The sequence below is a fragment of the Nematolebias whitei genome, chromosome 20 (genome assembly GCF_014905685.2).
Source record: "Nematolebias whitei isolate Nwh7 chromosome 20, NemWhi1, whole genome shotgun sequence".
Lineage (NCBI taxonomy): Eukaryota > Metazoa > Chordata > Actinopteri > Cyprinodontiformes > Rivulidae > Nematolebias > Nematolebias whitei.
This window is the reverse complement of record NC_056517.1, coordinates 24,816,445-24,830,547: the sequence shown is the minus strand read 5'-3', so window position 1 is coordinate 24,830,547 and position 14,103 is coordinate 24,816,445. Positions and strand designations below refer to the sequence as shown.

The 14,103-nt window shown below is 39.1% G+C and overlaps 1 protein-coding gene across 6 annotated transcripts in view; it reads right to left on the bottom strand.

Annotated features, from left to right (window-relative positions):
• The window catches only part of asap1b (ArfGAP with SH3 domain, ankyrin repeat and PH domain 1b), a 100,048-nt gene extending 87,069 nt beyond the window's left edge, over positions 1–12,979 (bottom strand). For 2 of the 6 annotated variants that reach the window (XM_037694463.1, XM_037694464.1), the window contains exon 1: positions 12,175–12,978. In XM_037694463.1, the coding sequence (XP_037550391.1) occupies positions 12,175–12,300 (126 nt within the window). In that variant the 5' untranslated portion in view covers positions 12,301–12,978. Of the gene's footprint in view, positions 1–12,174 lie in introns of all 6 variants that reach the window. The other 4 variants (XM_037694466.1, XM_037694467.1, XM_037694468.1 and 1 more) reach the window with 3 other exon arrangements.
• Positions 12,980–14,103: the final 1,124 nt, after the last annotated feature.

Below are 14,103 nucleotides of genomic sequence, written 5' to 3'. Positions count from 1 at the left end.
CAGCTCCTCCCGTGTAGTTCTGGGCTGATTCTTCACCTTTCTTAGGATCATTGAAACGCCACGAGGTGAGATCTTGCATGGAGCCCCAGTCCGAGGGAGATTGACAGTCATTTTGAGCTTCTTCCATTTTCTAATAATTGCTCCAACAGTTGATGTTTTTTCACCAAGCTGCTTGGCAATTGCCCCGTAACACTTTCCAGCCTCGTGGAGGTCTACAATTTTGCCTCTGGTGTCTTTGGACAGCTCTTTGGTCTCAGCCATGTTAGTAGTTGGAGTCTTACTGATTGTGTGGGGTGGACAGGTGTCTTTATGCAGCTAACAACCTCAAACAGGTGCTTCTAATTTAGAATAATCAGTGAAGTGGAGGTGGACTTTTTAGAGGCGGACTAACAGGTCTTTGAGGGCCAGAACTGTTGCTGATTGGCAGGTGTTCAAATACTTATTTGCAGCAGTAACACACAAATAAATTATTAAAAAATCATACATTGTGATTTCTGTATTTTTTTTTTAGATTATGTCTCTCACAGTGGACATGCACCTAAGATGAAAATTTCAGACCCCTCCATGATTTCTTAGTGCCAGAACTTGCAAAGTCGCAGAGTGTTCAAATACTTATTTTCCTCACTGTATATACATACACACTAAAATAAATATAACGTCCCTACTTCGCGGATTTTCACCTATTGTGGAGTTGTCTGGAACATAACCCCCGTGATAAGTGAAGGAATACTGTGAATAAGGCTTCAGTAGAGGCAAGACTGGATTTATCCTTAAAATGTTGAACCAGCTTGCCAACATTAACCTTCTTTTGAGCCATGATACAATGGCTAAAAAATTGGTACACAGATGAAGACGTCCATGTTTTAGAAAGCCGATGTCCATTTTAAAATAACTGTTTTAGTGACAAATAGAGTAAAACATTAAACAATAATTAGAGCACAGACCCACAGCGTAAATGTTTGGTTAGCTCCAAACGATGGCATGCTGTTCTCCACAAGAGATTACTTGAACACAATCCATCTGTGTGAGGAATAGCTGCAGACAGATGTGCACACTGACCCGCTCTTCCTCGCCTAAAAAACTCTGGTGGAACGGCAGAGGATCAGAATGCCAGTGAGAAGTCTGGACAACAGCTAATCCGCTGCTAGCTAATAGCCCTTGATGATATATACGCAGTGCAGCTGTGAAAGGAAGGTAGGCCAACAGCTGTGGCCCACAGACCGATTATCAGATTTCAGCAAACACAGCCGCACCTCCTGCTGCGTCAGGCGGAGAACACATCAGGAGAAAAAAAAAAAAAAGCTTCAAGGTTAATAAAAGGCACATTTGAAGCAGTACTGCCTCATTTTGCTCATCTTTAATAACTAAAACATCATTCTATGACGTTCACTGTATTCCTGGAACTATATTCTGAGTTATGTCTTTCTATTAAAAAATTCAATTAAATAAAAAATACACCAAAAAGGAGATTTATTAAACAATCTTTTAAGCCTTGATGATTAATAGACTTTACAAATATTAAAATGTTCACAAACCATTTTTCACTCATTTCTTTAAAACGCTCTCCTTAAAAACCCACGTGCTTTTTATGTATTTTTAAGCCAGATTATATTTAATCAATTGTGTTTGTGAGTTTCACTGACATTCTTCATGGGCTTGTTTTGTTTTCAACACAACCTTGTATTTGGTACTAATTTACTACTTTCAGGACCTCTTACCACGCTTGGGTAAAGAAAAAAAAAAAGGATGTATAAACAAATTAAACACCAAAATATATTTATTGTATGTGCTTCATTTGCTACCACTGGTTCTTGGTATCGATGTATCCTCTTATTAAAATTTGACTGGCTGCTTTGTTCATGACCCCAAGCACAGCTAGCAGCAAACATTTTATTTTTTAATTGTAATAACATATTGACAATGAATTATAAGTTTCCAATAACCTCTGTGCCGAAACCTAATGTACTATTTCCATGCCGTGCCCAACATATTCTAATATATTCTAAGCAACAAACATTAAAGATCCTTGATAACGCTCAGTATTTTATGAACATGTGACCATGATGCAGATAAAATGAAAACTGCCATCTCGCCACCTACAGTGAAGAGACCAGTAACATTATGGGAAAGCAGGAATTGTCGATTATCTATGCTGCCATTGTTGCAGCCGACTCCCCGCTGGAGGACTGGATGTCACATGCAGCGGCGCTGAAGTCTCACATGATGACATGTCATCGAGGATACGGCCTCAGGTGCTGCTGGTTTCAGACGAACAACTCAAGGCCTTCAGAAGAAAGACTGACTGTTCCACTCAGCGCTGAGCTGAAGAACACACGACAACGCAAACACACAGTCCATTTCTTTCAGGGTAGCCTGCAGATGTTTTACTGTAAACAAACACAGCTTTGTTAGTACGAGTGTGTTCTACCAAACCGATGTGCAAATCCAGGAAATGTTTAAATACACAAGGTATTTCCAATCTTTGTGTCACAAATGTGACTTAAAGGGTGATAAGTAAAAAATACAGGAATACAGCTTTATTACCGTACTTGTCTTTTTAAAACACAAATACAGAGCCTCAATCCTGCCATAAAGACCAGAAAATTGTGTTTATGTTGGATTAAACACTCAAATACAGAGGTCTAATACAAGACACACGCTACAAGTTTAAAATCCTAAATCATTTGAAAGTAAATTTGCTGTAAGTTAGGAGAAATAACTCGTGACTTGAAATCAATTCAGACTGAAAATAATGAAAAATTACTGAGAGACGGAACTACTGGACAGCAAAGCATCACCTCCTGTTGTGGGAAGCATATCTACACAAACGAAGACGTAATAAAAAATAAAATCACTCTTAATGAGAAAACAGATAAAACAAACAACGTCTACACTATTTTTTTGTTTCGTCTTGAGACAAATGTATTTTGCTGAGAATCGTTTAATATCATACAAGTTTATGCTCTTAATCATTCTACGTTTTGATTTTCTCAGGGTGGCCCTGTTGGCATCAGAAGGTTTGAAAACGGATCAGTAACCCCCACACAAAACAGTTTAGTTTGAGCCTGCAAATCTTTCTAAATGCTTTAAAGTTCACAGAATCTCATTAGCATTTGTACAAAGTACTTATACTGTGCATGTCATGCTGTGCAAGCTCAATGTTATGAAGTTTTGATAGAAACTTAAGTCACGCTGTATGATGTATGATTTGATAAAGAACTGCAGGACTTCTTTCTGCAGCAGCATCATGGACATCTGTCAAACATATCAGTCTAACTTTTAAATGAAAATAATTTGCAAGCGTTGATGTAATTTGTAGATTTGGACTCTTCAAAAGACGCTGATCTTAGATGTTGGTTATGCTGCACAATTTTCCCCACAACATTTCTGCTTCATATTTGTCATCTTGGTTGTAATTGACATGATGCCAGCTGTCAATCAATCCAGTAGGCTCGTCAGCAACTGACCAATCAGCGATCGCAATTTGTCCCAAAGTGAAACGCCCCTTACCTGCAGGAGCTGCACCGCCTTTTCCTCCGACAACATTGTCGAGGTTTTCACAGGGATTCAGTAGGAAAAAAAGGTTAAGCATTGTCAGGAGGGGAACATGCAACTCAGACAGCGTTAACCTGAGTGTTTAGAGGGTGGAATATAGTTTATTCCATTTCCAAAGCCTTAAAGTCTGGAAAAATGTAAAAGATGGATAAAGGCCGGCGGCCGGCCTCATGAGCAGCTGAATACAAGTGATAAACAGGAAGTACCACATGTTCATCTTTATGAAGGTAACTGCAGGTAAAGCCTCCATTTTTGTCATAATGACATTGAATGCGTAATGATTAAATTAAAGGTTAATGCTTAAAGCTAGTTGTGTTTTGTTTTGTGTGTTTTATATGTAGATATATGTTGCAACTTCTGGTTGCATAAGTTTAGTCTTTGTTTGCTATGATCGGTTAAAACTAAACCAATTTTGCACAAGGAGTTTAAAAAAATAAAATAAAAATTGGTTGTGTAATGTAAAATTTACACTCGAGTCTTATTTACTGAATGTCACAGTAAATTCTTGCCCTGTATTGCTCTGCAGCATGAAAACATCCACTGCAGTAACTATTTGAAGTTATCAGTATCTCTGATTTATTTTTTTGTGCCCGTCTTCTTTGCCTTAATGTTGGCTGATAAGGCAGAAATGCCTCATTAAATGCCTCAAGTAACACCGTGAGCTTCACTACCTCCACCATTACAGCCATCTTTGTTTGACTGAGGTTAGCTCACCGTGGGTTACACTTCCGTGTGGGAGGAGCGATCTTACCGTTCGCGTTGTCAACTGTGATAAATTGCTAAATTTGTCACATTGAACATCCACAAATTGCTGACTTGAGCTCACGACTAAGGATTCTTTTAGGATTATTTCCAGAAAAATCATGTCTACGATGGCCAAAAAACACGGTGTATTTCTGGCTTTATTGCATGTCTTATTTATTTAATAGGGGGGGACTGTTATCATTTGGGATAAAGGCAGCTACTTTCTCAGAAGTATTTCTCAGTTGACAGGATGAGCTTGTGAATGTAACAAGTAAACTTCCAACAATTGTTGGATTGTATACCTGGATTATTGAGCATGGACTATTTTGAACAAGTAAACTTGTAAAAAATTAAAATAAAAAAAAAACCAACAGTAATATTTTCCTTTTTTTGCTTTGAAAAAAAAAATCTATTTTTATTAAAAATTTGACCATATTCAAAAACATTTCAATACTTTCCCATTTAAATATTTGTTTTATTAATCAACCACATAATACTTTTTGGTGAAAAATATAGTTTTATCTTAAAACATGGTATTTATAAAAATAAAAACAAAATTTTGGTGTGAAAAACTGATTTGTAGCGTGTACATAGGTGCAATAAATTGACTATTTCCAAACTCAAGTCATTAATTGTGATTACAATATTGACCAAAATAGTCATGGTTATATTTTTTCCATAACTGAGCAGACACCTGAAACCAGGTTGTTGTTACTGTAATGGGACACAAATGTTTCTAAAAAAAATAAAAAAAATAAAGCCATTTGTGGAAGTGAATAATAGGTAGCATAAAGACAATGGGAATTTTCTAAGAATTGAGATGTAATGAATCCTGCAAGCTGCCAAACCTGAAATGCAGCAGCCATGCTTTAGTAACATCATACTGGAAGAGAACATTTTTGGGGAGTACTGAAGTTTATGCCATGAAAAGTGAAAACTGTGTCAAAATGCTTCTCCTGCCATCAGGAGACAAACATGCACACTCACAAACTCAGTTCAGAATCACTAGATAAAACTAAAGTGCAGATTTCTGGACTGTGGAAGGAACCCAGAATAGAGTGAAAAACAAACAGAAATGGAGAAAAACAGATTTGAACCAGAAACCTCAGGACAAGTTCTTCTCGCCTTTTTGCTACTTTTAATGTCACTTCACATTCCCAGTGTTAATACGCACGACTTAAATGTTATACTAGAACATGAGAAACTGGTTTTTTTATACAGTGAACAGCCCAAACAACACAGAAAACATTTACGTAGGTATATAAATAGAATTATACAAATAATGATTAATGGCAGGCCTGTCACGATAACAAATTTTGCTGGGCGATTAATTGTCTCAAAAATTATTGCGATAAACGATAATATTGATTGAAATTTGACAATTAGTAATTATTGTCAAACTTAAGGATAAATGTTCATTTGTTTTGCGTGTAGTACCTTTTTGCATCCATCGGATGGCAGTATAAGACTGTTTGAACCGAAAGATGGCTAGTGAGGGAGTGAGCAGCGTGTCCCTAAGAAAAACGGGAGGGAGACCCCTTGACGTGACATGGGATGTCTCTCCTTCCTTTCTTCGGTTCTCAAAATGGCGGATGCTCGGTGTGGTTTGAGCTCTTTAGCATAGCATTTGTCACACAAAGCTTTTAATTAAAAAAATCACTAAACTAGTTCTTAGCTTTTTTTGCAGAGAAAAACAACTTTTTACACAAAGACACAGGTTTCAAACGTGAATTTTGAAGCTTTGACAAGACGGAGGTTTTTCCCCCGAGGTCGGCCTGTTAGCTTAGCTCGTAGCTTAGCTTCTCAGCTTAGCTGCTCTTGACAACCCAAAAACACGATTTAAAGTTAAAATGGATTTTAAAGAGAAAGGAGAAAGGGAGGGTTCAGTGAAGAGCACTGGAGTTGAGCCTTTTGTCATCCAGTGTCTTCATTAGAAAGAGAGGCACGAAGAAACGATAAAGTCGATAAATGAAAATGAAGTTGATCATTTTCATTTATCATGCGATTAATTGATTTATTGTTTATCGCGACAGGTCTAGGTGAGGAATGTATTTATGAGACCTTCACCCAGAATTATGCCTTCAAGCAATGATCTTGATTCTAATAGAAATACTTTGTGGTTAGAAATTACTCTCCCTATTCATTTTTTTAACATAAAAGCACCAAAGTCTGTGTGTCAGCCTGAAAGTGCTGCGCCTGAAAAGCCTGTTACATAAAAGTACAAAATAAAAAAAGGCTGTTCCTATCAGGTCAAGGACGGCCATGCTTGAATAGAGCGGCTGTGAAAAGTCAACATTTTTCTGGGCCGGTCCATGTGATGTGGCGCGAGAAGCATACTCAAAGGAATGCCAGCTCAGTGAGGGTTTCCCCTCTTATCGCTGCTGCGGCTCTCTGCGGTTTTAGGAAAGTAAACCCAGTGACGCAAAATGCCATCTGTGGGGTAAAGGAACAGGCGATGCATGCCCCTCGGGGGAATTACAAGAGCCTGCTGCTAATATTAACTTTCATCAGAGCGATTCAGATAGAGCAGGAAAGCCTCAGAGTAATAACCTGACATACTTTTATACAAACAGATGTCACAATCTGATCAGAAGGAAGAAAATTATTTATCAAATATGTTAGTCCTGGCAAGTTTGGGTCAAAAAATGACTTGCAACAAAGATTTTTATTCAATAAAGGCTGCAGCTTGTGCAAACCAAGACATTTCAATAGCTTAAAGAGAACAGGAGACTTTTTTTATTTGTGAAAATCTGCAACTACTGATCTTTTTTTTTTTTTTTCTTTTTTTTTGCCAATTACATTCCCAATGTTCAATACTGAGTGTGTGTACTTGTACTTATAAAAATGTTTTGATAAAAGATACTCAGTATCACGTTAGGTCAGAATGACGTTCACCTCTTGGTTGAGCGGTCAGGTGGTGGAGGAGGAATGTTATTCAGTGAAAAGTAAACTCTTATAATTTGCAAACACAGTTTCAAAGTATTTTTTTTACAAAGTACAATGGTGTTTATTAGTACACACACTGGCACTCTGTATCAGCAGGTACTCAGTGCAAGTACTTGTACCCGTTTGAAATCTTTAATGACTGGTGAGGTGTTTGAAACCTGTTTAAAATATATATATTTTAATCAAACAAATAAAGTTAAGACAATTAATCTTTCTACATTTATTAACCATGAAATATTTAAATGTTGCTGCTGTAAGACAATAAGGAAGAAAACATAGTACTGGTGCATCCCCAACTTCTGGTTCAGTTCTTTGGGAATCACCTTGTTGGTGTTAAAGTACTATCTTTTGTTTCAATACAATCTTTGGTATTTTTCATATACTCAGTGAAAGAAATGGACCCAAACTGTGTTGCCGCTGGCAACAAAGTGCCTAAAGACTCAATTTATAATGGGTTCTTTGCCAAGTTGTTTATGTGTCGACACAACACTTGTTCATCTCGAGTTTGGAATAAGGGCAGAAACTTGTGCCATCAGAAACTTTATTTGAATCTCTCAGACTGAATCTGTATTCACGTAATTTGAAATTAAATCCAACTGGTTTCAAAATAAATGTCACTGAACTGAAACTGAATTAATTTGCTTCAAATCTGTATTACGCTGTATTGAAAATTCAGTTTCGACTACTTCCATTTTAAGTTCTAGAATTCAATTTCAATTCCAAAATTCAGTTTTTTGTGTCACACATCCGCGTCCTTGAGAAAGCCACAGAGTAATCGAACACAGTTTGACAGATTTACGTTTCACGTCGGTGAAACCTCCTTTACGGAAATGTAGGCGTTAAATTATGTACACAGTTACACTCAAAAATAGCAAATTATAAATTATAAAAAGCAACTGTAAAATAAGGATCTAAGATATACGCAAAACAAATGCCAATGGTACGCTAAAAGATCTAATACGTTTAACACTCATCATGTAAAACAATCCAGCGTAACAACAGCAGCCCGAACATGAGTCTTGGGTGAGCAGAGAGGTATGAAGTAATCCAGAATGAATGAACGAGAATAAAGTTGACTTGAACTTGAACTCAATAATGCAACAGCGTGGATGCAATACACTGTAAAACACCAAATAAGAAAAAGAACTTTCTTTACAGCGTATTTTGAGCTGAAGCAGTGGTGCACACGTGAACTTGGCACGAAATCATGAGTCAAAGTAAAAGTTCAAACTTTTTTTGAACTTTGATGTTTTGAACCACTTTGGCGAGGGAGAGGACGGACTCGAGAAACCATCTTAGCACCATCAAACTGGTTGACCCACTATATGAAGGTGCTATTTATAAGTAGGGGTGCGTGATATTAGATTTTTGGCCGACATTTGATATGCCGATATGTTAAAACTTATTTGGCCGATAACCAATACAGATACTGATATTTTTATATATACTTATATATACTTGTGCCATAAAACTAATCATGCACACAGGGCTAACACGTGACGTCCAAATGTCTGTGGTAAAACTCACCCAGGTGCAATCAGTTATTAACTTCTCAATGGCGTCGGAAATGACGGCTTGCAACTCAGGTAAGGCTACGTCGGAAAAATATCTCCGACTGGGGACGACGTAGCGAGGCTCAACTTAGTCCAAAAAGCTTCAGAATCTGACATCCTCAATGAAAAAAAAACTTCCACACCGCCGACATTTTGATTTTTCCTCTCCGCCGTGATCAAATCAGGTAGGTGCGTATGACGTCATCACGTTGTGCTGCCGCTGCAGGCATCCTTGTCACTGGGTTGTCAGACAAAAACAGCGACTTTTATATTGGCGAGTTATTTTGATGGAATGGCCGGTGTCCGATATTGAACTTTAATGCTAATACGCCAATACCATGCAAATAATATTGTGCTTCCCTATTTATAAGACTGAGTTTGTTGCAGCTCCTCGGACTGATGAAGCCATCTGGATGAAAGACGAAACGTTACTACAAAAAGAAACCGTCCAGAGGACCTGACTTAACACAGTTTCAGCAAATTAATTCAGTGAAATTCACTTTCAAACCAATGGATTTAATTTCAAGTTAAGCGAATACCGATTCAGTCTGAGCAGTTCAAATCCAGTTTCTGATGGCACAAGTTTCCGAAAACCGTTTCTCAAGCCTGAATACAAATGACAAACACTTTTTCCATGAAAATGATTGTGTAATTGAATAAAACGAACGAAAAAGCAGCAAAGGTCCAAAGAAAAGCTTCTGAACAACTTTCACCGAGTTTGAAAATCTATCGACCAAGACAAATTTAAAGGATTACAAGAATATCTGGCATCTTGAAGCAAGACATAAAGAAACTAGAGATGACAAGACTGTGTCTTATAAAATCTGTAATGTTTGTGTTCAGATTTAAAGAATTGAAACGAGCACCTCGTCATCTACTGCCAGAAAATCTGAGCTTCAAACGGTTTGATTGCCAAGTGCTCTCTGGGAAAAAAAAAAAAACGCAGCGCCAACAGCAACACAACAATGATTTGCTTTGCACCAAAAGATGACAGCAAAAATAAAAGCCAGACACATAAGCCAGCTTCCGGTTTGCCACCCACACAGCAAACACACACATGCAATAACACCCCCCCACACACACACCAATACCACCATGCCTTTTGTCTCAAGCAAGCAAGTCAGGACGGTTATTTTTAAAACTTTTCTCTCTCAATATGGCTTTGTTTTCCACACTTCTTGACGTGTACACGGCTGAAGTAGGGGATGGTTAATTGTGAATATGTCCATGCCATTAATCTGCACCTCTCATTAAATAACATCTTGAGCAGAATTAAGATGAAATGATGCTGCAACAACTTTTTTTTTCTTCCTGGTGACTCAGTGGAAGCACACAGGGAGTGACAACGCTCCTGCTGGGTCAAATCTCCCCCTCGGGTTACAGTATTAAATATTCACGCTGTACCTTTGCATAATTTACCTTGTCAGCATACCAAAGAAATGGCTTGGACAAAATAGATGTGGATGCTTAAGAGTTTGGGGACGACTACGTGCTCAGCAAGAAGAAACCCAAAGATGCTTCAAGCTCCAAAGACACTCCTCATCTCTGCAGCAGCTCTGTTCTGAGCATGATGCAAGTGAGCTCATACATGTCCGAGCTGCAACTACGGTTTTCATAAAAGAGATGCTGAGCTAACGGCTTTAGCTTTCCTGTCTAAAGCCTCGGGTGTATCCCGGTCTAAACGCCGAGGGTGATGTTAGCTTGCTCCATTTTAGTGCCAGTGAAATGGTCTTCCTTGTCATGTGATCCCTGCCAAGGAACAAAAAAAAAATTCCAGAGCGGCTAGTGAAGCCCAACGCGCATGGCGGCCCTGTCCGACAGATGTTTTTCGTTTGTGCTGCAGAGGATCAGAGGCACGGAGCCAGAGAGGTGATTCATGATGCGAGCCTCCTCCTTGTTAAAGTCGGCAGACACAAACTGGGCTCCATGTTGAGATGAAACACAGCCCTGGCTCTGTTTGGGCTGACTTTTACAGAATTGTATGAAACAATAAACTTAAAATAAGAAGTTTGCATTTTGAATGGAGAGCTCGGCCTCCGCTTCCTCCCCTAGCAACCCACCTATTTTACTGTTTATATGACGTTTAACGCAGTTATTTAGTAACAAATCTTAGTTTTAAAGCGGCATGAATGGAACGATGGGTGTCACATTTAATGCGTTCGCCTTTACATGACAGATTAAACTAAACACCGCAAGCCTGATGTAATTCCTGTCTGCTTCAACGTGTGAAATGAGGTCACATTTTAGCATTAGCTCACTATGGGGAAAGTGTGTGCTCTCTCCTGGTTTGATGCTCCGTTTAATCAGGGCAGGAGGGATGCCATCATGGGAAACACGCAAAACATAAATCCACCTGTCTGACCTGATTACACGTCACCCTGCCTGATTTTATATCCATCTGTAAATAACGGGCTTTGCATTGATTGACGACATCATTTTACGCCAGAGCGATAAACTAATGTCATCTCGAGAAACAAATGTGCTGCAGCTGCTTTGGTCAAACCTCAAAAGTAACTTTACGCACAAGCTCATGCCCTACAGTATGTGTTGCGAATGACTCTCAGCTACTACCACATCAAATGTGAGATCAGCATCTATTAACCAGACTGAATTATAGCCATGTTTTATGTTTCCAGTTAGCTGTGGAAGCCATCTTGAGTTAGATAGACTCCAAAAGTCAATCGGTTTGCTGCTTATCTCCTAATTATTACTTTCTGCAAAGTTTCATTAAAATCTATCCATTGGTTCTAAAGATATTTTGCTAACAGACAAAAAAATATATATATATCGCCTTTTGGTGGGCAATTAAGATATCAGAGTCTGTTTAAAAATGTACCCAGGCTTGTGCAGAAGTGAGAAATGATCTGAAACATCCTTATCTTACAGCAGCCAGTGACTAAAATAGTTTTTTTTTCTTGGTCACACAAACACAGCTACTCCACCATAGCCCAGTTATGTAATACTGAGCAGAGAGCTGCAGGCCTGAGTGCACATCCTTCAATCTTCCAACAAAGCCAGCCTCCTCCTCCTCTTTTCTTATCATTACTTCATTTATCTGGTCAGAAAGAGCTGCAGAATGCCCTCACATACAGTATATATACACTGGCTCTGCATCATCAGCCTGATTCTAGGTGAAATGTATAGATTTTTCATCAAGTTTCAGATTTAAAGGGGCGTGCAAAGTTAAAAAAAAAAAAAAGCACTTTTACAGCAACAGGTGCAATTATTTTTGACATTTGTGCAACATGAAGCCAAAAATCTGAGCCCTGGGTTGAGTTATAAATACCACCAGGTCGATGTAAGGCAGTGTGCTGTGTTTTTAGATGTTTAGTGTTTTAAGCAAACAACACGATGCAAGGTGAAGGGTTGCTGTTACCTCCTCCAGCACGTTCACGGTGTTCCTGCAGCTCTGCATGCGGGTGGTGAAGCTGGACGTGGTCGGGGAATTGTAATCCTCTGTTGTCTCCGAGAGAAACTCGGACACCGATATTTGATCCGGCATCCTTTAACAGGGAGGGGGGGGGGGGAGAGAATGCAAAATGCCCACAGAAAGGCTCGGCGATGAAGCTTCAGAAAGACAAAAGCATGTAAGAAGACGAGACGAATGAAGGACAACGCTGCTTTTCCCCTCCACTTAGCAGAAGCGTTGAAACTGTCCGGGTGATAAAGACGTGGCTTGGATGACCGCTGCTCTCCGGGTAGGATTTGAACGTTACACGGCTGCGTCCCCTTCAGTGTTTTCTTTGACAGAGAGGTCTAAAAGCGACACGTTCATATGTAGTGTCACCCCCCCCCCCCCCCGAGTCTCGACTAAACCTCGGAGAAGGAGCCGCCGTGAAGAAATACCTTCATTATGATCTACAGATGTGCAATAATAAGCCGCGCGTGTCGTGAAAGCAGCGCACCGTTAGCCCGAGTGTGGGTGTTAGCATAGTCCGGGGTGTGCCGAGGTCGTCTGGAACTGCACCGCGGTCCTGTCCTCTCTTCTTCAGCCCTAGTTTTTTTTTTTTTTTTCTTCGTTTTTTTTTTTTAAACAGCCAAACCGTGCTGCAGACACATTCACTGCCACTCTCTCTTCTTCTGCTCCGCCGCGTTCAGAGCTGTTCAGGGGCTTCACTCAAGCTACCGTTAACGAAAACGGCTACTTCCGGTTAATAGTTTCAACATAAACTGAACAGCGAGTGATCATTGAAAAGTATTGGAATCGGACATAAAAATGCCATACTGAACTCAATAAAATGGTGCATTTTGAAAGAGTTTACGTTACCAAATTTTCAGATATATTGAATGCGATTTTGAAAAGCCAGCCTATACATGGACAAGGTTAACAAATTGGCGGAATTGGATGAGCAAAGAATCACGGAGGTGTTTTAGTAGCTAATTAGAGTGAATCTGCAGCTTAACGCAAAAGAAAAGAGAAGCATGTGGGGAAATTGTAACCGTTTCTGGAAATGACATACTGTTTTCATGAGACGTGTTGTTTTATTTTGAAAAAATTATATTTTAGCTTCCGGTGTGTTGTGTTCTTAACGTGAACTTCACACAGCGCTCTCCCTCCCACTTCGCCTTGACGGAGAAGAGCAGCAGCGGTGCGCATGCGCACTCTGGATTCTTCTCTGCAGAGTGATTCATTGAATGTATTCAAAAAGCGTTCAATACAAAAACAAGTGGACTTTATTTGTAACAGAAGACGTTTCGCTCCTCATCCGAGGAGCTTTTTTAATTCAATGAGCAGTGAGTGAGAGATTCAGGTTATAAGGCTGAGTGAGATAAGACACACACATATATGTAGATTTGACAAGACACACCTCAACACCTTAACAGTAGGGTTTTTTTTAAGGTCTTTGTTACTTTAATTCACAGATGAGACCCATCTGCTCCCATCAAGTGGGAAAACCGGCTGGGAATCTGTCTTAAAGTTGCATTATAGGTTTTTGAAAGTGGAAATCTGAGGCCCCCTCCTCTGTTAAGAGACGGCTTTTCCCTTTTTACATAAATTTTTACATAAATCTACATATGTGTGTGTGTCTTTTCTCACTCAGCCTTATAACCTGAATCTCTCACTCACTGCTCATTGAACTGAGAAAGCTCCTCGTATGAGGAGCAAAACGTCTTCTGTTACAAATAAAGTCCACTTGTTTTTGTATTGAACACTTTTTGAATTCATCATGTCCTGGATGACTGAAAATCTTCACCAGTTCATTGAATGTAGCACTGACAGGGTGTAGGGAAAATAAAATAAAAAAATTTAGACAATTTTGTCTTCAGCTGCATATAAAAAAACATGTTATTAATGCACATATAA